The sequence below is a fragment of the Nuphar pumila genome, chromosome 5, assembly GCF_984573655.1.
Source record: "Nuphar pumila chromosome 5, dmNupPumi1.hap1.1, whole genome shotgun sequence".
Classification (NCBI taxonomy): domain Eukaryota; kingdom Viridiplantae; phylum Streptophyta; class Magnoliopsida; order Nymphaeales; family Nymphaeaceae; genus Nuphar; species Nuphar pumila.
This window is the reverse complement of record NC_143253.1, coordinates 676,184-701,658: the sequence shown is the minus strand read 5'-3', so window position 1 is coordinate 701,658 and position 25,475 is coordinate 676,184. Positions and strand designations below refer to the sequence as shown.

The following is a 25,475-nucleotide window of genomic DNA, read 5'->3' as shown; positions in this document are numbered from 1 at the left end:
CCTTGAATGTATATGTGACTTCACATTATATGCAGAGACCTGCATGTCAGCCATCCATCTTGGCATTCCTTGAGATGGATACGATATTCAACTGGAAATAATATAATTATAAAATATTTACATATTAAAAAAATGTGCCATGGCATATCCACACGTTGTATATTCATGTCCACTAGACACGGAGTCCCAAACAGAGTGTCCCTATGACATAGAGCTTCAATCTAAAACGATTGGAACTAGCATAGCATGATAACGCTGTTATTTTAGTTTTGGGCTTGTTTTTTCTCTTTTTGGCTACAACAAGTGAAACCCTCCCACCCTATCACCGACTGCACATTGACTGACCTCTGATTGGTAAAACCCTTGAGGTCCCCCTGCCCATCAGGGAATATACCCAGCTTTGACTTTGCAGCAAAGGACACCTCATGTGGGTCTTAAACTCATGACATCCCATCAACTTGGTGATGTTAACAAAGTGCCCCTACCAGATGAGTGGATCCCTTGTGGACAGTTTTGGGCTTGATTTGGTTCCAAAACAGCATCAAATTATTAATTCATGCTGCAGGAATGCATGGACTCCTACACTGGATGAAATACAGGAACATTGGCCATTGCTTAGACTGCACTAATGTGATCAAACATCATTCAACATCATATATCACGATCTCATAAACCTCTTATGTTTTGAAAACCTTACTCACGAACTCACCAGAGCTGGATCAGATTCAGATGTGCTCTTAAATACCCAAACCAGGTCAGGGTTCAACTAATCGTTGGACATCATAGACCAAGCTTGGTTGGCTTATTGGACCTACTTAGTAGATCCCACATATTGATCGACTTGGGTTCGATTGATGGCTGACATCAAAACACTTGACAGCTTTGCAGATCGAAAGAACCCAACATTGGAAGCACTTGAGGGTCAGCAACCAAAAACACCCCCATGTCTCAACCCCCTCCATCTCAAATATGAACATTAAAGATGGGATTTTTGTATGGTACTGGTTTACAGGATCCTCTAGACAAACGCCCTCAACGGATGGATAGAACAGCCGAATCAAACACACTTCTTTTCTTTTTTTATATGGCTTGCCTCTCAAAAAATGTCTAATGAATCAAAAGCAAAACTGTTACAGAATGGGACCCCATCAATAACACAAAGGGATGCTTCTATTTCCTTAATGACATAGCTTGCCTTTTCCACGTGCTGCAGAATTTCTTGGCATGCTAATCTTTAAACGAGATCCACAAAGGTACGGGCCAGAGAAGTAGCAGAGGGCAAAGAAGAGAGTTTTCCTCACATCATTGAACCAGATTCTCACTCTGAACTGGTTTTGTCAACTTTCTTGCATTCTTTGAACTTCCTCATGAATGGAACCGAAAAGGACAGTTGGGATGTACCTCTCACCAAAGCTGGGAAAAATAACCTGCAATAGAAAGCAATCAGCAAGAGAGCCTGTTTATTTAGCTCCTCAAGACAAACCTTTCCGTGAACTGCACCAGACTGACTAACCATATAGACCAAGGAGTGTCTCGGTATGGTCCTACATTTCAAAGGAAGTTGGATGCAGAAGCTGAATAAAATTCCATCAGATTGTAGCAAACACATCAGTCATGTTTGGCAGAATCTGATGGCAGCTTGCTTTCATGCACAGGGCTTATAAGATCCTTTCTCATCACATTAATTAGAAAACAGAGGAATACTCTTACCAAATTTAGGAAATGGATAGTTTGCTCACCGTGACAAGTTTCCCAGCATTCTCCGGTCTTCTTGCAATATTAACGGCAGCAGCTGCAGCAGCACCTGATGAAATACCAACCTGGACAAAGAAATATGGGTTACAGAAATCTTTTTCTGAAAATAATAACTATATGCAGCAGCATCTTATGTAGGTTTTGAATCTGAGATATAGTTGGAGACTAAGCAAATGGAACAGATGATAGATTTGAAGAACACAAAAGAGGTGGATTCTCGTTCCTTTCATTTTATCTCATAGGAAGGAAAGAGGGATATGAAAAAGGGCTACCAGGGATCAAAGATAAAAGATAACATGTCTTTAAACAGCATGAGTGAAATATAATCAAAGATTGAATACATCTTAGTCCACAAATTTGCAAACCAGATAAAACAAGTCTCACAAGGGCAGTGCTCAACAACAGATCAAGATCATGCAAAATCTACAACACATAGATGGAGAGAATGGTCATGGCTAACAAAAGGACTATGTTAGCTCAACCTCTCCTGATGGGATCTGAATCTACAACTGAAAATCATGACACAAAACCCTAGGGTGGATGACACATGGGACTTGATCCAGCTAAGCTTGGAACCCCAGCACATCATCTGTTACCAGCTTTATTAGGGGGAAAAAGGAAGAAAAATAAGGCACATCAAGCAGAGCTGTTGAGTCTGGAAATAAGTCCAAGCTGATACTAGAAAAGCAAAAGGAGACAATTGGGAATGAATTGGTCCTTGGAAATGAATGCTATCATTTTAACCATTCAGAAATTTAAGAAAAAAAATGAACGGTGCAATATTCAGGAATTTAAGAATAAATGAATGGACCAATGGCTGCATTAATGTAAGCCCACGAGGTCTCAGCACATCTGTTAGGGGAAACTCATAAATGTCACCAAGTTGACAGGACGCCATGAGTTCAAAACTCATGGGCAAGCATCGTTTGCTGCCAGTCTGAATATGGCTGTACTCCCCGGTGTGCAAGGGGGATGTCAGGTTTTACAACAATGAACTCAGTGAGTGAGCCAGCGAGGCGATATTTCCCCGGTTACCCAAAAAAAACTGCATTAATGCAAATTTGAACTTTTCAATGAAACCTTCAGTAATACTTTTTTATGATATAACCCAAAAAAGCAAAGCATTGCTTACCAACAAACCTTCCTTCAGTGCCAGTTCTCTTGCCATTGCAACTGCCTCATCATTAGTGATCTACATGGAGTACAAACGCTAATATTAATTCCATTATGAAGTTCATATATGGGAAAAAAGAATAGTAATGAATGTGGCCTCTACAGGCCACTGGTCATGAAAAATATGATGAGAAAATCATAGCAAATAACATACAGTGAATTTTAAAATTTCCAAGCATGTGTCTTATCAAAGCAATAGAGTTCCAATCATGAGAAAGATAGCAAAGAAGATGAAAAAAACAGTTGACTCTACACTACTAAAAGAAGTACAAAAATACCCATGTAAAGAATGTAATCTACAATTAAATACATAGAGGGGGTAGCACACAAAATGTAATACATATTGTAAATAAGACTCAACACTCCTCAAACTTGAGATGATGCAAGAGGAATCATCCCAAGTTTGGAAAAAAATGTGCTAAAGTGTAATGGAGAAAGACTCTTGGTAAACACGTCTACAATCTGATCCTTAGAGCCTACTTGCTCAAGAGAAATGACTCTATCTTCATAGGCCCTCCTTGTAAAGTGACAATCTATCTAAATATGTTTAGTTCTTTCATAAAATTTTGGATTCTTTGCAATATGAATAGCACTCATATTGTCACAATATAAAGAGGTTGACCATCGATAGGAACTCCCAACTTTCCCAATAACCATCTTATCCAAATATTCTCAGTTGTAACTTGCGCCATTGTTCTATATTCAGCTTCAGTTGTAGATAAGGGAAATCTTTGTTGCTTCTTACTTTTCTATGAGATTAGGGAGCTTCCAAGAAAAATCCACAAACCAGTAGTGTAGAGACTATCCCGAGTAGAGCTTTCAAAATCAGCATCATAAAAAGCCCTCACATCTATTGAAGAGGACAATGAAAAGAACAACCCATAGTGGATGGTGTCTCTCACATATCTGAAAATCCAAAGTACCGGAGCAAGATGAACCATCCTGGGAGAGCTCATAAACCGACTGACCACATGACAACGTAAGTGATATCTAGTCAGGATATAGTCAAATATATCCAACTGATTAACTGCCTATACACCACTGGATCATCTAGCTCCACCCCATCTACAGCTCTCAACTTGACATTAGCTTCCATAGGAGAACTAACTTTTTTTAATCATCCACTAATTTTGCCTTCACAACCAAATCAGTTACATACTTATGTTGGGATAAGTAAAGTCTTCTCTTTGAGTATGCAATCTCCAAGTCAAGAAAATATTTCAGATTTCACAGATTCTTCATCTAAAAAATATTTGCTAACTTTTTCTAAGTATCATCTACTGTCTTCAAAATATCTCCTATAATGATCATATCATCAACATACAAGAGTAATATGAACTTTCCTTGAGAAGAAGATGTCACAAAAAAGGTTGGATCATGGTAACTTTGCTCGAAACCAAGAGATCTGACAACAGTACTAAATTTTTCGAACTAGGCTCGAGGTGCCTGTTTGAGCCCATACAAAGCCCTCTTCAACCTACAAACTCTGCCCTCAAAATCCAATATCCTTGTGGCAACTGCATACATACCTCCTCATCCAGATTACCATTTAAGAAGGCATTCTTCACATCTAATTGCCATAGGTTTCATTGTTTCATTGCAGCTACTGCAAGCAAGGTTCATACGGTAGTCATATGAGCCACAAATGCAAAAGGTTTTTGCAAAATCAATTCCAAATTGTTGGTTGTAGCCAGTGTTATAAAAAACGCACCTCAAGGCGCAAAAAGCGTGCCTCGCCTCAAGGCGAGGGGCTTTAAGCCTTGAGGCGCACGTACAAAGCGCAAAAGCCTCGAGGCGTGCGCCTCATACGCCTTGAAGCGCACGCCTCTAGGCGAGGCGCGCCTCATGCTGAGGCATGCATGCTTTAAGTTTTTGTGGTCAAATGAGGGTCAAAGCCCTCATTTGACCACAAAATAGGGTTTCGGCTAGGTTAAAAAGCAATTTTAACCTAGTTCCTCCTTCATGCACGCTCTCCCTCTCCTCTCCCACTCACTTTCTCTCTCCTCTCCCACTCGCTCTCCCTCTCTTCACGCTCTTCCTTCGCCACCGTCGCCCACGTCGCCACCACTTCCACAAGAGCATCCAAAGGCTCCTTTATTTGTTGTGAGTACACGCATCGGTGCCAATGTTCTGGTTGTTATGAAAACCGCGAGTAAGAAACAACCGAAGAAAACAAAACACAATAACACACAGATTTACGTGAAAAAACCTTCCCTCAAATTCGAGAGGGAGTAAAAAACCACGACCGCCCAGAGGAAAAACTTTATTGATCTTTCTCGACAGATACAAGAGAGAAAGAAAATAAGGAATTTATACAAGGCAAGGGCGACAACCCTAAACCTAAACAAATCGGGTCTGATCCATAAGACACTGGGTCTCAAACATAAGCCCAATAAAAAAAATTCTTTCGGGGGGCGCTGCCCCCCCTAAGACCCCTGCCCGCTGAACGTGCTGCGGGACCCACGCCGGGGGGATCCCCGAACCCCTCTTACTGCAAGGGCAAAAACTCTAAATTAGGCTCCACAACTCATCACTGGTATTTTTCCAATTTTTATATTCTTAATCTGAAGCTTTTGAAAATCATTTATAATGTTGATAATTCAAACATTGTCATGGCCTCTTTTATTCCTTAAATTCAACAACACCTTTGCTCACTCCTCTCTAATCTTTTATTCCTTAAATTCATTAAATAGCTAAAGCAGTTGAGAGGTATGGCATTCTCATAAAGTCAAAATCTGAATAGTGGATGTCTACTTTACCACAATATGAATTGATCATGACCATTCCTTGCAGTAATTTATGCTGGCATGTGTATGGTTCCTCATACTGCAAAAGGTTAAATCAACCTTTTGTTTTCGTCATGGTTGTGCTTCTAGTCAAGAATACTTGAATATGAGTATCTTCTGATACATTCACCCTTCTTTTTCCTTTCTTTCTGGTATCAAGTCACATGGTAGGCATTGATTTGCTTGCAGAGTTTGAAAAATCAATTTTTTCTCGTCTTTATTTCCCTTCTATACCACATTTTCCTTGTTTATTGTTGGAACATGTTTTATGATTGATTCTTGGCTTCATTTCTTAGTTCCACTTTCTATTACTTTGTTTCAGAGCATTTTTTATTTATTTATAATTTTAGATATTTTTTATAGATTTTTAAGTTAAAAAAAAATTTAAGGCTTACGCCTCACCTCAGATTTTGGTGGAGCGCCTCAACGCTTTTCACAACACTGGTTGTAGCGCTTTGGCACTAATTCTGCCTATCTCTCGATTAACCCATCTGCCTTAGTCTTGATCTTATAAACACATTTACTTTCCACTATATTCTTGTCTGGTGGAGGCTTTACAAGATCCCATGCATGCATTGTCTCCAGAGCATTTATTTCCTCAACCATTGTTTGTTGTTACTCTTCTTTACTAGCTGCCCTTGCATAAGACTCGGGCTCAACATAAGAGTGAATCATGACTAAGAATACACGATGTTTAAAGAAGAAAGACTCATAAGACACAAAGCAAGAGGGAGGAATAGATACTCTAGAGCTTCGGTGTACCTGAGGAGAGGGTGAAGGAGATGGAGATGGAGATGGCTCATATGATAACTCTAAACTTTGATGCTCAGGATCAGCTGAAGAAGGAATTTAATCAGAATTGGCCTCTATGCTTCCTAACCCTCAGCCTCTACTTGATCCAAGAAAGGTATTTCAACAATATTTTCATGTCATTTGGAATAGATTTCTCCAAACCTATGGCCTCTTAAAGAAACTTGCTCTCCTTGAACCTCCATATGCCTATCAACTCCTCCTTGCTCCCTATGAAACAGAGTTTCCAGTTGGGGAAGCAGAACTGAGAAGCGAGACACTTCCAAAATTTTAGGAAGCAGGAAGCACGGGACAACTTATAAGCGAACCAAAAATCATCTCGGAAGCAAGAAGAGAAGCAACCTAGGAAGTGAATTGGAAGCGAATAAGGATTCGAAGGAGAAGCAAGTAGGAATCGAAAGGTAAGTGAAAAAACACATAAATAAGACTAGAAGTCCCCCAAGATATTTATTGATATTCCTTGTTCATACATGAGGTTTTCAGTTTTGACCAGCATAACCCAAATTCCAAACAAAGTGAGGAGCTCGCCATATATGCACCGTTGCAGACCCCACACTTTATTCTTATGAAAGTGAATCCTAGTCTCAACCATTATATTTAGTTCATAACTTCATATAAAAAAAATCACCCATGAACCGAGGGGGGAGGGGGGAACACGTTAACAAGATCAAATTTTCAAAGAATCAACATAGACCCAAGAAGAAATTCAATGATAAAGTACACTAATCAGAGATTTTAAAAGCATGTAAAGATGAAAACAGAGCATTACAAAACCCCGTGAAGCGATTTCTGATTCTTTGCCTTTCCCATTAACTTACAACATCAAAAGCATAAGACCAGACAATTTGTGGTACAACAAGAATTGACCATGAAACTTCATCTTAGTTTCATTCAAAGTTTAAAAAACTGGAATTCCAGAAGGGTAATCATGCAATTCAAGAAGCAAAAGCCATGTCTAACAAAGAGTATAGATTTTTGCAATAAAAAATGGATGCCAAATAATAGATCTAAAAATGAAAGGACAAACACTTTTCACACAGAACACGAGAAATATTGATAAAAAAATTCAACATATATGGGGTATACATATGACAATTTCATTGCAATACAGATGAAGAAGTTTTTCTTAAATCTTTCTAACATCAATGTAACAAAAATACGATGTAAAATGAAATTCAAAGGGAGGGGGGGGGGGGGGGGGGTGGAAACCTGCAAGCCTTTTCTATTCAATTGTTTCACAGCCACTTCCTGCCTCGAATTGGGATCATCCACACTAAGGAGACTTCCTCTGTACACATAACCAAATCCTCCTTCACTTACCATAAGTGAAGGACTGAAATTTTTTGCTGCAGCTCTTATCTCCGAGAACGTGAAAACATGAATATTGCTACTAGGCCTTTGAGAAAAACTCAAAAACGCGCTCCTCCCCGACGATTCAAAACTAATATCCAAGGTGTTCTGAGAATTGAAGTCAGACCCCGATCCCCTCAATTCATGGTCAGTCGAACCCCCACTGTTGTACTGAGTGGACGTCGAAGAATGACTGACAGAAGGGAAATAGAGTGAGAGAGAGAGTGGGAGGCAGAGAGATAGAGTGAGGGAGAGGAGTCACGAGTGAGAGACGGAGAGAAGCAAGAGAGGGAGAGGAGTGAGAGAGAGAGACGGGCATACCTGAAGATTACACCCATGGTCGCAGGTTGTTGCCTAGAGAGAGAGAGAGAGAGAGGAAAGACTTGGGAAAGTCGATTAGGCTATTGACTTTCTGATCATGCATACTTTACGCATATTTTTATACATTCTTATGCAAGATCTTGTGCATATTTAATGTTTAAATGTCCGTGTTTAGTTGTTTTACGTGTGTTTTCGGGTAGGAAAGTTGTGGTTCAAATTTCGCGAGAAACAGAGCTAAAATGAGCAATTTGGAGCAGTTTGGAGGTATTCGGATCAAATTCCGAGGTAAGTACCAATCCAAATCCAAAATTTGAGAGCTGATCCATTCTTTGGAGGGCCTAAAATACCTAAATACCCCTAGTGGGGCATCAACCACCCTTTAGAATTAGTGTAGGTTTTAACATTGTTTTAAAACTTAGTTGTTGAGTTGAGGTGTTTGGTAAATTTTGAAAAAATAAGCTTTTCTTTAATAAATTTACAAAACTACCTATCTAACCCTAGAATAGCTTATTTAAACTATGATGGGACGTGGGAGAGGCATCTTTGCCTCCTCGGAATTGTCGCCCCCTCCTTTCCCTTTCCCTTTCCCTTTCCCTTTTCTTACTCAAGTGCCGCCATGCCATACCTCTATTTCTGTGCCATCAGAGCCTCCTCTCCAGCCTAGATGGTGCCATGATGCTGACCAAACCCCCTTTTTTCTCCCTAGCTGGTATCCTCTTTTCTCCCGCACACTTCTCCCATATCCGTTGTTCGGCAAAGAAGGCGATGTGTGATCGAGGGAATGGTAAACCTTGTAGATTTCAACTGGAAAAGAAGGCAGCCACGTGTGTGAACAGGTATAGACCGCTCTCTTCTCCCCCAAGCTCCTCGAAGATGCCAAAAGGTACGCTCTTTTGTACCTCTTCTTTAGCTTAGGTGCATATAGATTAGGGATTTTTACTATTCTTTTTTGTTGCATATAGATTAGGGATGTTTACAGTTATTTCAGCATTAAAAATCAATTTTTATTTTTGTTTAAATTCGTTTTTTGAAAACCAGCAGCTAGGGAAGCCAGTCGGCCCAACCCAATCTACCGATCAAGTCTGATCAGCCGCAAACGATCGGCCAGACTTGGTTCGCGTTATTTTTTTGGTTAGTTTTAGTGGTTGGCTATTAGTTTTACTAATTTTTATATTAGGTTAGCATGTTAGTTAGCGGTCAGCATATTAGGGTAACGGTTTTGCAAAAGATTCACGCAAGTTTGATGATAAAAATCTGGTTCTGAGCAGATTTTATAAAACCGAGTTTCACGTGTTCTATAAAATCAGTTTTTGGCAAAATCGTGAGCTAGTCTCTTCCTAGTCAAAGTCGTTTCTTTTCTTAGATTTAGTTGCAGCAATCTGTTATAATTAGATTCATTTCAGTTATTTGTTTTATTGGGACTAACCGCAGCTAGATTAGATAGTCTAGTTTGTCTTTGTTTTTGTGGTTGTTTCGTGTTTTACAAGTGGTTCCGCGAGCTGATTGAGTTTAGGTGGAACAAGGGCTACGGTAGGCATATTGAGGCACGCCCGTACACACGAGGACAACAGTAGCGAGTTCGCGAGCAGACGAAGACTTGTTATTTTTTTTATTATTAAGGCATTAGGCCAATTATTTATTTTGGGTTGTAATATTTTTTTTTTTTGCTCGTATATTTGTAATAGGTTTGGTTGCATATTTGTTTATCTGCAAGGCAATAAAGAATGTCTTATTTGGAGTACAAGGTTTTGACACGTTTTCCTGTGTTCGACCCGGATCTCACCACTAGTGTGAACCGGTTATATATAATTTGATGCACGGTTTACACTTGACAATTTTTTCCATTGAAAATATCTTTTGAAATCCTTTTAAGAAAAGTTGCATCAAATTTTGGCGTCGTTGTTGGGGAAACGGCGGTTTAAAACCAAGTACTCACTTTATTACTTTTGTTTACGGATATTTAGGATTGTTAGTTTGTTTTTGCATTTTTTTTTAGGATTGCCTAGTTTATTTTCCTGCAAATATTCTAGGACTGCTTAGATTGCTTTTATTTCTTACTTAAGATTGTTAGAACCACGTTGAGTGTTAGCCCTAGAGACAGTTTAATTTTTTTGCCCAGCCCATGTACTAGGATACCCCTTTTAGACAACTGAGCATCTAGTTTGCTTTATGTCTCTTTAACTGCACTTGAGTGGTGGTTGTTTATTTGCTTTAGCTTATTATCTGTCGTGGTTTGTACGTTAGATAGAATTCTAATTAAGTTAGGTGCATAACTAGTGTAGTGCCAGTTTATGCAAGGTCGTTGGTTGCAGCTTGCCCTGTTACATCCCTTTGTAGAGGATCCTGAGAAGATTCTACACTCTTCTCGTAAATTGAATACAATGGGTGACCAACAGCAGCAAATTGTGCCAGCACAGTCTCTTCGGGAGTACTTAGTCCCTACAAAGTATACCCAGGCCTCCTGCATTCGAAGACCTGATGCAGGAGCGCCACAGTACGAGATTAAGGCCAGCGTTATTCAAATGTTGCCTTCATTTTACGGCCTTAATCATGAAGATCCCTATAGGCACCTTGACGAGTTTTTAGAGATCTGCTTTACAGTTCGGATCCAAAATTTTAATGAGAATGCCTTGTGTCTCACCTTGTTCCCATTTTCGCTCAAAGATAAAGCTAAACATTGGCTTCATTCTTTGGACATGGTTGAGATACGCGCATGGGATCAAATGTAAAAAGAGTTCCTTAGGAAATACTTTCTCATAGGTCGTACAAACCATTTCAGGCGAGCCATTATGAGCTTTTCTGAGCTTGATGGCGAGCAATTCCATGAAACTTGGGAAAGAGGACCTCCTTAGGAAATGTCTCCACCACCAGGTGCCCAAATGGCAGTTGATACAGTGCTTCTATGATGGATTGTCTAAACGAAACCGTCAGATGATGAATGCCTCATGTGGGGGTACTTTCATGCTTAAGAGCGAGGATGAAGCATGGAGATTGTTTGAAACGTTGAGTGAGAATTCACTCCATCATGTTTCTACCTCACGATCTAAGAGGGTCACACCGAACAACTCCTAGAAAGAAAGTATCCTCAAAATTGGTGTGATGGCTGAGTTGCAAAGCAAAGTGGATTTGCTCACTCAGAAATTTGACCAGCTTCTTGCATGACCCTCTACAGTCCATCCAGTGTGTACCCTATGTTCTAGTCCAGCCCATGTTGTTACTCAGTGCCCATCTGCAACCCAGTATCCCGAGTTCATTCAGGAGCAAGTCCAAATTGCTCAGGGATTCCCCAAACCTGTGAACAACCCATATTCCAACACATATCACCCAGGTTGGAGGAATCATCCAAATTTTTTCTGGAAGAACTCTCAGCCCACTACTTCTGCCCCACCTCCATCCCAAGCCAGACCTAATGCTTTTGACCAGTCGTATTCTAGAACTGTGTTTCCCGAGAACTACCCAACTTGTACCTCTTCATATAGAGCCCGCACCTCAACCATTTGAGGAGAGACTTTTTCACGCACTTGAAGACATGAAAGCAAGCAACCAAAGTGCCATGGATAAGTATAACCAGATCCTGCATTCTAATACCCAGTTCATTTCTAAGTTAGAACTTCGGATGAGACAGCTTGCAGAGACCTTGAACAGACGAGGGGAGGGTAGCCTACCTAGCCAACCTGTAGAAAATACCAAAGAGAAGGAACCTATGTTTGTCGGCCTGCATATAACTGACTCACATCCAAAGCAGGCAAAGACAGTCCTAGCCATTAGGAGCGAAAAGCAGTACCATTGTAAGGCACCAGTGTCCTCTGAGCCACATTGACAACAAGTCCAAACCAAGGTTTTAAAACTCGCCGAGTCAACTCGGTTGACTCGGCTCGGCTCGGCCCTCCAACGAGTCAACCCAGCAAGGCAAACTCGGTTTGCTTGACTCAATTGCTGACTCAGGCGAGTTCTGGGCACTTTCGTCTTTAAGAAAATTTGAAAGACTTGTTCCTGCTTGTGTAGTTTCTTTAATAAATGTCAGCCACCTTACTGTACATTGATAACATTTAACAACCTGTAAGTGTTCATTTTTCAAAGAACAAATAGCATAATAACAATAGGCTTACCAACTTAATATAAAATCACAAAATTAGTAACAGTCTATGGGCAATTTTTTCCAACCGCCATGCTGCTACACAATGATTAGAGTGCAATACCTTTGTTCTAATAAAGCATGTAAAAAAAAGGTCATGTTCGGTTACATTCACCATAAAAGATAGAACACCTGATTGCAGTGAAAATGTGTTTTATATGTGATTCCACACCAAAAAATGATCTCAAAAATGAGGTAGTCCTCAACAATTTGGCTTCTGATTGATCTTTAACAGTAAGTTGTTGATAAATTCAGTCACAATGCAAGTGACAGTTTTGGAAGCATTCATCTTTTGTCACTATCTCTGATTTTCAAATCATCTGTAACAAATGCCAAAACTATCTAAGTTCCCTCACTCTATGTTTTCTGTCATAGTTTTCTTCTCTAAGTCGTTGATCTCACGATGGTACCACTTATAATACAAACAATCCACTTTGCAGATTTTATTGACAAGTTTTTTGCTAAGTAATGTGATTATGATTCTTAATTGTCATAAATAAATATTCATTTTGGCTTTTCATTTATCTGGGAATAAGTCTTCAATTTGCAGATATTGCCACCAACGGCTAAAGATTATTTGTAAGAAAACTTGAAAGACTTGTTCATGCCTGTGTAGTTTCTTTAGTAAATGTGAGATTTGAATTAAGAGCAGTTTTACTTGATGTTATTTTACTTATTAATCAATTAAATTAGTAATTAAGTCATTCTACAAACTTTTATATGTTTAAATGACAATTTATATATTGTCTTTCTTTTAAAATCAAAAGTTAACAAAACCCGGTCCGAGTCACCGAGTTGACCTGCCGAGTCACGAGTCAATAAAGAACGAGTCGAGTCCCGAGTCACTGGTTTTTAAAACCTTGGTCCAGACTACACACAAGGCTCAAAAGAAAAAGTCCATGGGACAAGGGAGCCGAACCCTCAAGTTTATACTCCCAAGCCTCCCTTTCCCCAAGCACTTCAGAACCCCAAACCTTTAGGCAAGCAGGGAGTGAAGATACAGAAGACGTTGGATTTATTTAAGCAAGTGTACATTAATCCCCCCTTGCTTGATGCAAAACAACAGGTCCCAACCTATGCCAAGTTCCAAAAGGAGTTATGTGTTAAAATGTAAAAATGTAATATATATATATATATGTATATATGTATATATAATAATATGTTTTTTTTTATTTTTCTTCATTTCTTTTATTTTTATTTTTCGTCTAGTTCATTTTGAACTAGACTATTTATCTAGTCAAGATCACATTAGATCTTGACTAGAAATGTAGTCATTGGACCTAGTCCAACGGCTACAAATAAAGTCGTTGGACTAGGTCCAACGACTTTTTGAGAAGAGCTTTTCCTCCCTCTCTCTATTCTTGTATAAATAGGGGTGATCCCCTCTCCTTTGAATCCAATGCTTCTTAAGCATTTTTGTGTATGAATAAATCATTATTTATTTTTCAAGTGTTCTTCCATTTATACCCTTTCAAGGGTCATGCTTATAGTGTCTCTAATAGACACATGTTTGTGAGTTGTTCGTGCATTTGTGGAAGACCACCATTTCATTACATGGTATCAGAGTCGTGGAGACCTTAGATCTTGAAATGATTCCGCCTTGATTTCCATGCCTCATTTGCAAAAGGTGTTTCATCAACTTGTTCTTGGCTCAAGAAAATTTGTTTGAAGAAAGGAAGACTTGTGCTACAAAAATTTGTTTTGTATCCTCTCTCTTATTCTCGTCTACTTTTTTTTCTCTCTCTTCTCCCATCTATTCCTCTCTTACCCTTGTAAAAGATGAATGACAACGATAAGATCACCATCATAATCATGAAGCTAAATGATACGAATTATGTAATATGGGCTTTGATTATGAAGCACCACATTTGGGAAAAATGATTATGGGATATAGTGGATGGTTCTGATTCGGAACCTAAACTATCTCTTACCAAGAAAGAGGATGATAAAGAGGTTCATCTAACAAAAGAGGAGAATAGGGCATGCAAAAATTATGTCATGGCTAATTAATAGCGTAGACATTAAAAAATGCACTAGTCTTGCTAAGTTTGAGCATGCCGATAAGGCTTGAGAATATCTTAAAAACATGTATTCTCTTAAAGATATTGCAATTGTGTGCAATTTACAAGACAAAGTTCGGACAATGACTCAAAACAATAAAACTATTCGAGAGCATTACAATGAGTTGCCCGAACTTTAGGAAGAGTTGGATCTTCTTGAGTCCAAATGGCATTGTGCCGAAGATATCGAGCTTCGCCAAAAGCAACTCGATATAGAACATTTCTATCAATTCGTGAATGGTCTAAGGCCAGAGTTTGAATCCACCAAATCGGCCCTTTTACATAGTAGAAACATTTCTTCTATTGTTGATACTATAGAAGAGCTCACTATGGAGGAAAATAGACTTAGAAAAAGTACTATAAAAGTTGATGATGACTCAATTCTAACTGTGTCTAGACCGAGGAATCATACTCACACTTACAAGCCGCCTCATTTTGGAAGGCAAAATGGTGACTTTGACAAAAGAAAAGTCATTTGCCATCATTGTCATGAACTGGGGCACAATAGGCCTCAATGTCCAAAGTTAAAAAGAAGAGAAAAAAAAAGAGTTGCATATGTTGAATCTAAGTCAAAAGATCAAGATGCACATATATCTATGGCTCAAATGATGAAAATCCAACTTCTTCTCAAAGGGGTATCCTCCTCAACTGAAGCCTCAACTGGAGCGATTGTTGCATCTTTCTCCGGTTCAGGTAACTTTCCTTAGCTTTTAGATTCTGATGCTTCTTTTCACATGACCCCAAATGTCAATAGTCTATTCGAATGTCTTAAAAATAACTCGTGTATCGAAGGTTTTTACAGCCGATGGCACATCTCTTGAAATAAAAGGAGTAGGATGTTTTGAAAATTTTTAAAAATCCAAAAAAAAATTTATTCCAAAAGTTAGATATATCCATAAACTAAATTCGAATCTTTTATCTGTCTCGCAAATATCTGACTATGGATATAATATATCTTTCTCTTCTCATGGTTTTTGGGTACAGGATTGTCAGTCAGGGAAGCTGATTGGGGAAGGCCATAGAGAAGAACTCTATTACATGGACTTTTTGGAATTGTCCAATAATGCATTTTGTTATAATGTTCAGAAATTAGAATTAGATTTGTGGCACAAAAGACTTGGTCATCCTCACATGTCTAAAATTCAATATTTTTTAAGTTTGGGAAAATTTTATAATTCTGAAAATTTTTCTTGTAAAGACTGCATTCTTGAAAAAATGAAAAGATTATCATTTCTTAGTAGAACTTTTGTTCCTTCACGACCACTTGAGTTAATACATTCGAATGTTTGGGGTCTAGCACCAATTATTTCCAAAGGTAGTTATGCATATTATGTCATTTTTGTTGATGACTTTTCTAGACATGGATTTATTTTCTTAAACATAAATTTGAAGTTTTGCTAACTTTTAAATATTTTATAAAATGGTTAAAAATAAGTTTCAGAATGATATTTTCATTTTTTGCACTGATTCAGGTGAAGAGTTTATGTCCAAAGAATTTAAAGACTATCTCAATTTATATGGCATTACACATCAAAGATCATGTCCACACACTCCACAACAGAATGGCCTAGCCGAACATAAACATCGGCACATTATGGAAACTACTAGGACCTTGCTAATTGCAAATCAAGTTCCAAAAGGTTTTTGGGCTGAGGTGGTCGTGACTGCCACCTACCTCATCAATAGGATGTCAACTTCCTCATTAAAGAATATAACTCCAATAAAAAAACTTGTTAATTTAGCTCTGAATTATTCTAGATTAAGAGTTTACGGATGCAAATGTTTTGTTTTCACCAACAAAAATGACAAACTCTCTCCACGTGCAATCTCATGTGCCTTTTTAGGATATGCTAATAATAAAAAAGGCTACTGGTTTTTCGACTCTCAAAATGAAAAATTATGTGTCAAGAAATGTATCTTTTTTAGAAAAAAAAAAGTTTCTTTGAATTCGAAAAATCCAAAGATGTCACTGAATATTCTTTTTTAATTGATCTGACTTCAAAATCTAATAAATGTAATTTTGAATATAAACTTGACAATGATCAAAGTCCTATTGTTGTTGAAAATGATGATGATAATGGAGAGCAAATCCATAGGGATGTTAGTCTACAATATTTAAGATGTATAGAGCAAAATCTTCCATGTGCATTAGAAAAATACTCCGAAGTTCTATCCAGAATGACGTCTAGAATTTATAGTCCTAAAAATTTTGTCTTACGAATCTTTTTCACCCACATATAGGACAGTCATTGCATTAATACAATCATATGTTGAACCATCATCCTATTCTCAAGCCAAAAATCATATAGAATTGACAGAAGCTATGAAAACAGAATTGGATGAATTAGAAAAGGCCAACACCTGGACTATCCAAGATATTCATCCAGGTAAGAAACCTATAGGTTGTAGGTAGGTATACAAAGTCAAAACCAAAAGTGATAGAACCCTATAAAAGTATAAGGCCCATCTAGTGGCAAAAGGATATGCCCAAGAGTATGGCATCGATTATGAAGAAACATCCGCTCATGTAACCCGTATGACCACTGTCAGATCTTTAATAGCCTTGGCCTCCATTAGAAAATGGCATATCTTTCAATTGGATGTCAAAAATGTTTTCCTGAATAGGAATCTCATTGAAGAAGTATACATGGAAGCCCCGCCTGGTATTAGTATCCCTAAGAGTAAAGCTCTTCGTCTAGAAAAAGCTTTTTATGGTCTTAAACAGGCTCCAAAAGCTTAGTATGACAGATTTAGTTATGTTATACTTGATATTGGTTTTCAACCTTTTTTAACAAACACTGTTTTGTTTATTAAGAAATCTGATGCATGCATCATTATTCTCCATATCTATATGGATGATATGATCATCACCGGAGACGACAAACAGGGAGTTGCAAATATCAAAACTCTTCTTAAAACTCACTTTGAAATGACTGACTTAGGTCTATTAAGATATTTTTTAGGCATTGAAGTTGCTTATTCCCCTCGTGAGTATTTGATATCTGAATCTAAATTTGCCTACTCCTTAAAATAGCTTATTGGAGCACTTTCTTATCTTTTCATTACTAGGCCAAATATAGCACATGATGTTCACACTGTTAGTCAGTTTCGGCATGCTCTCACATCTGTGCATATGGGAGCAGTTTTGCATATTATTAGATACTTAAAGTCCTCTCTTTCACGAGGACTCTTCTTGTCTGCTTCATCGTCTTTAAATTTAATTGCATATACTGATGCTGAATGGGGAGGTGATCCCAATAATAGGCACCCAACCACTATGGAAGTTGTTTGGCTCAGACGATTGCTAATAGATATGGGGGCTAAAGCGACGCAAGCTTCAAAAATGTATTGTGACAATAAAAGTGTCATCTACATTGCAAGCAACCGGACATTCCATAAGCGTACCAAACACATTGAGATGGACTGTCACTATGTCAGAGTGAAATTCTTACATGGAACCATTGATCTGTCATATGTTACATCAGAATATCAATTATCAGACTTCTTCATAAAGCCTCTCGCTGCTCTCAGATTTCACTTCCTCTTGGACAAACTTTCGCTCATTCTACCGTAAGTTTGAGGGGAAGTGTTAAAATGTAAAAATGTAATATATATATATAATATATATTATTTATTTTTATTTTTATTTATTTCTTTTATTTTTATTTTTCGTCTAGTTCATTTTGAACTAGACTATTTATCTAGTCAAGATCACATTAGATCTTGACTAGAAATATAGTTGTTGGACCTAGTCCAATGGCTACAAATAGAGTCGTTGGACTAGGTCCAACGACTCCTTGAGAAGAGCTTTTCTCCCCTCTCTATTCTTGTATGAATAGGGACGATCCCCTCTCCTTTGAATCCAATGCTTCTTAAGCATTTTGTTTATGAATAAATCATTATTTATTTTTCAAGTGTTCTTCCATGTATACCCTTTCAAGGGTCATGCTTGTAGTGTCTCCAATAGACACATGTTTGTGAGTTGTTCGTGCATTTGTGGAAGACCACCATTTCATTACATTATATACGCAGAAGAGGAAATCTAGAGCCATGACTCCTACCAAAGCTGTGCTCCCTGAGCAGGTGAGTTCAGTGCTACAACACCAAACACCACCAAAGCTCAAGGATCCAGGAGCTCCAATCATTTCGTGTCATAGGAAACATCATCATTGAGCGAGCACTGCTCAACTTGGGGGCGAGTGTGAACATTTTGCCAGGATTCTTCTATGATTCATTTGGGTTGGGGGAGATGAAGTCAACTCTGATGACCCTGCAGTTAGCAGATTGGTCCATCAAGGTTCCGAGAGGGATCTTGGAGGATGTTCTAGTCAAGGTCGACGAGTTATATTTTCATGTTGACTTCATAATCTTGGACATGGAAGGAGTTGATGCACATCGACAGACCCCGATTATTCTTTGCAGGTCATTCCTAGCAACAACCAATGCGTGCATTAATTGTTGTATAGGGGCAATGGACATCTCCTTTGGCAACAAGAAGGTGTGCTTAAACATCTTCAATGTTGTCATGGGACTAGCTGGGGAGGATGCTTGCTTCCAGATTGACATGATACAAGAGATTCTAGAAGTAGATACATCCATGTATATTATTGGAGATTTGTGGCAGTCTTATATGCCCATTGATTTGTACGATAATGTAGAAGTCATCGATAGTGTAGAGAGTAGGGACATGTTAGATAGGATAAATGTGTCTCATGTCGTGTCCAGACCACCAGCATATTCATGGAAATTTGAATCCCTTCCTGAGCCAACTGAGTCCCATACCAAACCATCCATAGAGAGCCCTCCCGAACTTGAGCTAAAACCCTTACCGGCTTCACTTAAGTATGCCTTTTTAAGAAAGGACGGCACACTGCCAGTTATTATTGAAGTTGATCTGCCTCATCGGCAGGAAGAGCAGTTGTTGCACATGCTTACAAAGTATAAGGCAGCGATTAGATGGTCTGTAGTGGACTTGAAGGGTATTGATTTGTCTTTCTACATGCATAGGATATATTGTGATGAGAATGTCAAGCCTGTGCGAGAAATGCAGAGACGCTTAAACCCAAATATGAAGGAGGTCGTTAAGAAAGAGGTGGTTAAGTGGTTGGATGTGGGGATTATTTTACCCATCTCCGATAGTCAATGGGTGAGTCCTACGCAAGTAGTGCCCAAGAAGTCAGGGCTCACTGTGGTTTAGAATGAAAAAGGAGAGAGAATCCCCATGAGGACGACCACTGGATGGCGAGTCTGTATTGATTACAGAAAGCTTAATGTTGCTACGAGGAAGGATCACTTTCCGTTGTCATTCATTGATCAGATCATAGAAAGACTCGCAGGCCAGAGTTATTATTGCTTCTTAGATGGGTATTTAGGATATAATCAGATGGTCGTGCACCCAGAGGATCAAAAGAAGACCACATTCACTTGTCCCTACGGCACTTTTGCCTTTTTGACGTATGTCATTTGGGCTTTGCAATGCCCCGGCTACGTTTCAGCATTATACGATGCCCATATTCTCTGACATGGTGGAAAAGGACTTGGAGATCTTCATGGACGATTTCTTTGTTTATGGCTCTTCATTTGAGAACTGTCTCGAAAAGTTAAAAAGGGTATTACAGAGATTGTTGAGACAAACCTAGTGTTAAGTTGGGAAAAGAGTCACTTTATGGTACAGTAAGGGATAGTGCTTGGGCATCTGGTGTCGGCAAGAAGCATAGAAGTAGACAAGGCGAAAGTCGAGGCTATTTCCAAGTTGTCTCCGCCAACATCGGTGAAGCAAGTGAGATCGTTTTTAGGGCACGTAGGTTTTTATAGGTGGTTCATCAAAGATTTTAGCTAGATTTCTAGACCGCTGTGCAATCTGCTGAGCAAAGACCAGCCCTTTTCCTTTGATTCAGAATGCGTAGCAGCCTTTAAGCATTTGAAGAAGGCCTTGACCATAGCACCGATTATCCAACCTCCCGACTGGTCACTAACCTTTGAAATCATGTGTGACATGTGAGATTACGCCATAGGGGCGATCTTGGGCCAAAGGGTAGACCGAAAACCCCATGTTATCTACTACGCGAGCAGGACTCTCTCTGATGCCCAATTGAACTACACCACTACGGAGAAAGAATTGCTTGTTGTAGTCTTTGCTTTAGAGAAGTTTCGGTCATACCTGCTAGGATACAAGGTCATTGTCTTCAGCACTAAAATACTTGTTATCCAAGAAAGGCACCAAGCGTCGGCTCATTCGGTGGGTTCTGCTACTCCAAGAGTTTGATCTCGAGATTCGATACAAGAGCGAGCGTGAATGATATGGCAGATCATTTATCTCGTCCAAGAGTTGAGTCCACTGTGGATAGTACGCCTATAGGCGAGACTTTCACTGATGAGCAGTTTGTTAGCTGTCTAGAGCACGTGTTCCTTGGTTTGCACACATAGTAAATTATCTAGCGACTGGATCCATACCTGAGCATTGGTCTAAAAGCGAGATACAATGCTTTAAGGCTCAGGCAAAGTACTATTTCTGGGAGGACCCAGAGTTATTATGAGCATGTGCAAACCAAGTGATTCGCAGATGTATACCAGAGGAGGAGGTGGAATCGATCTTGAGTTTTTGACATTCCCTAGTATGTGGCGGCCATTTTAGCGGTCACAAGACGACTGCTAAGGTTTTACATTCTGGATTTTATTGGCCGACACTGCATAAGGATGCAGCGGAATTCTGCAAGAAATGTGTCCGTTGTCAACAAATGGGCAATTTGTCCAAGCGAGACATGATGTCATTTGTTCCAATTCTAATTGTAGAGATTTTTGATGTGTGGAGAATCGACTTTATGGGCCCATTTCTACAGTCATTTGGCAATTTATATATCTTATTGACAGTGGATTATGTCTCAAAGTGGGTAGAGGTGGTGGCCACCAAAACCAATGACTACAAAGTGGTGCTTAAGTTCATTAAGAACAATATTTTTAGCAGGTTTGGTGTGCCTCATGCGATTATTAGCGATGGGGGTAAACACTTTAAGAACATCCACATGGCTTCCCTTTTACGGAAGTACTCGGTGTTCCACAAAATTGCTACCCCATATCACCTACAGACGATCTGTCTGGCCAAAGTCTTGAACAAAGAGATTAAGCGCATTTTAGAAAAGACGATTAAGCCAGACCGCAAGGATTGGTCGCAAAGATTAGACGATACGCTGTGAGCCTACCGCACTACATACAAAACTCCCATTGGCATGTCGCCCTATCAATTGGTTTTTTAGAATTCGTGTCATATGCCAGTCGAGCTTGAGCATAGAGCATTCTGGGCAATTAAATAATTTAATTTCGACATGGCCCAAGCATGAGCAGAGTGACGACTGCAGTTGAGCGAGTTAGAGGAGCTACATAATGAGGCGTATGAAAATGCCAAATCTATAAGGAACGAACGAAAGTTTTTCATGACAAGCACATTCGGCGGAAGTCGTTTCTTCCCAAGGCAAAAAGTTTGGCTTTTTAACTCCCAGTTACAGCTCTTCCTAGGCAAGCTCAGATCGAGATATAATGGACCTTACATTATTAGAGAAGTGTTCATATATGGTGTTGTGACAGTGTTTAAGCCACATACGAGGAAGATATTCAAGGTCAATGGGCAGAGACTGAAGCCCTATATCTCGAATCTCACTACGGGACAGGATATCGAGTATGTGGATCTCGTTGATTGCCAGGACTAGGGCAAGCACTTTTCTTTATATCATAGCTTAGGATAGAATTTGTGTGGTTTGCATTTTGTTATTTCTTTCCTAGATAGGGTTTGAGTAATGTCATGTACATATGGATCTTATGTGCTTTTTAGTGTTATGAGTTTGCAGGTATAGGACAGAAAGGAGCCTCACAAGAGCAATTACAAAGCCTACTCAGCAGAAAACCACGCATCTAAGAATGCATGGTGGTGGTACATGGACGCGGCAACAACTAGCTCAAGTGGGTTCCGACTCATGAACAGGTTGTATCTATCCTTTCCATTATACTCTTATCCTTACCTTAGGTGTGCATTTGCATTTGCATTTTGCATTGCAGTATGCCACTGAGGACAATGTCATTTAAGCATAAGGGAGGGTATGTTATGCACACTCAAAAAATTTTCCTATCCATGTGTCTATTTTTGTTAAAACTCATAGAAATTAGGCTTTGAGAAAACAAGTTTCAGCATTATATTAGTGATTTTTGCAGGATTTGATATTTTAGAGGATTTTTAAGCCCCCTGTGGAAAAAAAATTCTTAAACCAATCTAGAGCTAGTGGTTATTTATGTGGAGTTCAACGAAAAGAAATGTATATGAATGTTAAAGTTTGTTTTGAACCATATGTATGCATATGCACAGATTTTTTTTAAAAAAAGAACGAAGCAATGAATACATAAAAAAAAAAAAAGGCAAACATGTAGTTTGTTTTGATTGTTTTAATTGATCCTTAGTAGCTGGGTTCGAATACAATATAAATTGTTTGCACTCATGCGAATAGGACAACTAGGATGGTCAGACTTCTTGTCTAGTCAACACTTGTGGTCTTTTGGGTTCAATCAATTAAGCCCAAGGAGTGTTCTACACTTGGTGCCCTAAAGCCAACAGGTTTGGGAGCCACCGGGCCAAAGCTCACTATATGGACCCATTAGAAAGCCTAAGAGGTGTAGGCATTGCACACGACAGGGAGAAAACTATACGTAACTATGAAAATCTAAGGCCTAGTGACTCGAGCGATTAAGTCTGAAGGATACTCTGTATCTAGTGCCCTAAGGTCGTCTGGCTTGGGAGCCACTGACCCAAAGCTCACTATGTGAGTCACGAAAGCTCGAAAATTGACATAGTGCTCAGAAAAAAAAAAAGAGCCTAATGAAAATTCATTGCTCCGAAAAACTTGTGAAAAATCGTAAAAAAAACATATATGTGAAGATAAATGGGCAATAATATGAATATGCATGATTTTCTGACAGAGCGACATAAAAAATTGCAAATTTTAGAAGGGTAGAAAGAGAAATTTTACTGATGTGGTGGCGTGATTTGACTCTAAGCTGTTATGAGAATGCAATTTCATAAAATATGTGTCTAAACTAGCTTTCTTGAATGCCTGATATTTTTTAAAAAGATTAAATGCATACATGACAGAAATATTTGTGGGTATCATCACGACAAACCCTCACGAGACCTTACGTCCACGGGGATAACCCAAGGGTTTAAAGGACTTGTTGCATATGTTAAATGCAACAGTGATTCCCACAAAAATGAGTTAGACAAAATTTGCTCAAGGACTAGCAAACAATAAGCAAGGGAGAATATGATCATGCACACTTTACGCATATTTTTATACATTCTTATGCATGATCTTGTGCATATTTAATGTTTAAATGCGTGTTTAGTTATTTTAAATATGTTTTCTGGTAGGAAAGTTGTGGTTCAAATTTCACGAGAAACGAAGCTAAAACGAGCAATTTGGAGCAGTTTGAAGGTATTCGAATCAAATCACGAGGTAAGTACCAATCCAAATCCAAAATTTGAGAGCTGATCCATTCTTTAGAGGGCCTAAAATACCTAAATACCCCTAGTGGGGCATCAACCACCTTTTAGAATTAGTGTAGGTTTTAACATTGTTTTAAAAATTAGTTATTGAGTTGAGGTGTTTTGTAAATTTTAAAAAAATAAGTCTTTCTTTAATAAATTTACAAAACTACCTATCTAACCCTAGAATAGCTTATTTAAGCTATGATGGGACGTGGGAGAGGCGTCTTTGCCTCCTCGGAATTGTTGCCTCTTCCTTCCTCTTTTTCCTTTCTTACTCAAGGTGTTGCCATGCCATACCTCTTTTTGTGCCATCAGAGCCTCCCCTCCAGCCTAGATGGTGCCATGATGCTGACCGAACCCTTTTTTCTCCTTAGATGGTATCCTCTTTTCTCCAGCACACTTCTCCCATATCCGTTGCTCGGCAAAGAAGGCGATGTGCGATCGAAAGAATGGTAAACCTTATAGATTTCAACTCGAAAAGAAGGCAGCCATGTGTGTGAACAGGTATAGACCGCTCTGGGACCCACTCTCTGAATCCTTCAGGGAACCAGTTGGTCGACATCTGAGTCAGGGCTATTCAGAGCCTGAATTTTGCCCCAAATTCAAATATTTCAGAATTCAATCTCCATTTTGGCTCAATTTCAATCATCAATCTTTGCCTTCGAATAAAAATGTTCAATTCTTTGTCTCTGCCAGGGGTCCGGGACTTTAAATCCATCATCCAGGGTTTGCCTTTTGCATCTCATTTCATATCATTTCATATCATTTTGCCTCATTTCATGTTATTTCATCGCATTGCATGTCATTTTCGAGATCCAGAACTTTAGTTTTCCAAAATCTTTCAATCTAGATTCGAGTTTTAAAACTTGTCTTTCAAAATTAATTTCAAAACACCTGAGTTTCAGATCGATATTTTGTCATTTGTCAACTCCCGGGATCTTATATTTCCTCATTTTAAAAACATTTTCTTCAGAAAAACAATCTGGATTCATTTCAAACTCAAATTTTAATTGATCTCAACCCTCATATGAGACCCATCGAGGTGGTGTCGCTTCTGAATCCCTTCATTTCTCAAATTTCTCAAATTTCTCAAATTTCAGAGTTTTAGTGGGATCAAGACTCTGGCCTTTTACCTTTTTGAATCTTTTCAAAATTTCATCTTGGTTTTAAATCAAAAGTAGTCTTATCCCTTGTCCATTTCTTCCATTTTAGCCAAAATCTCAGAGTTTCAGTCGGACTAGGATTCTATTACAGAGTTTCAATTGGATTAGGACTCTGCCTTTTACTTCTATTTTTACCCGTTTTCAATATAACCTTTCAAAATCTTTAATTTTGGCCCAAAATTTTAGAGTCTTAGTCAGACTAGGACTCTATCCTAGAGTTTTAGTCGGATTAGGACTCCATACCGATTTCATCCTTTATTCATGTTTCTCACTTGTTTTCAAAAACTTTCTCATCTGACTTTCAAAAAGACAAAAATCTCAGAGTTTCAGTCGAGCTAGGACTCTATCATAGAGTTTCAGTTGGACTAGCACTCTGTCTTTCATCTCTATTTTTAC

The 25,475-nt window shown here is 38.8% G+C and overlaps 1 protein-coding gene across 5 annotated transcripts in view; it reads right to left on the bottom strand.

Annotated features, from left to right (window-relative positions):
• Positions 1-1,040: 1,040 nt before the first annotated feature.
• The window catches only part of LOC149836387 (cysteine synthase-like), a 31,471-nt gene continuing 7,036 nt past the window's right edge, over positions 1,041-25,475 (bottom strand). For 2 of the 5 annotated variants that reach the window (XM_090005301.1, XM_090005303.1), the window contains 3 exons: positions 2,888-2,947; positions 1,740-1,820; positions 1,041-1,427 (listed from right to left, as the gene is read on the bottom strand). In XM_090005301.1, the coding sequence (XP_089861427.1) occupies positions 1,338-1,427; positions 1,740-1,820; positions 2,888-2,947 (231 nt within the window). In that variant the 3' untranslated portion in view covers positions 1,041-1,337. Of the gene's footprint in view, positions 1,428-1,739; positions 1,821-2,592; positions 2,801-2,887; positions 2,948-25,475 lie in introns of all 5 variants that reach the window. The other 3 variants (XR_016431787.1, XM_090005305.1, XM_090005302.1) reach the window with 3 other exon arrangements.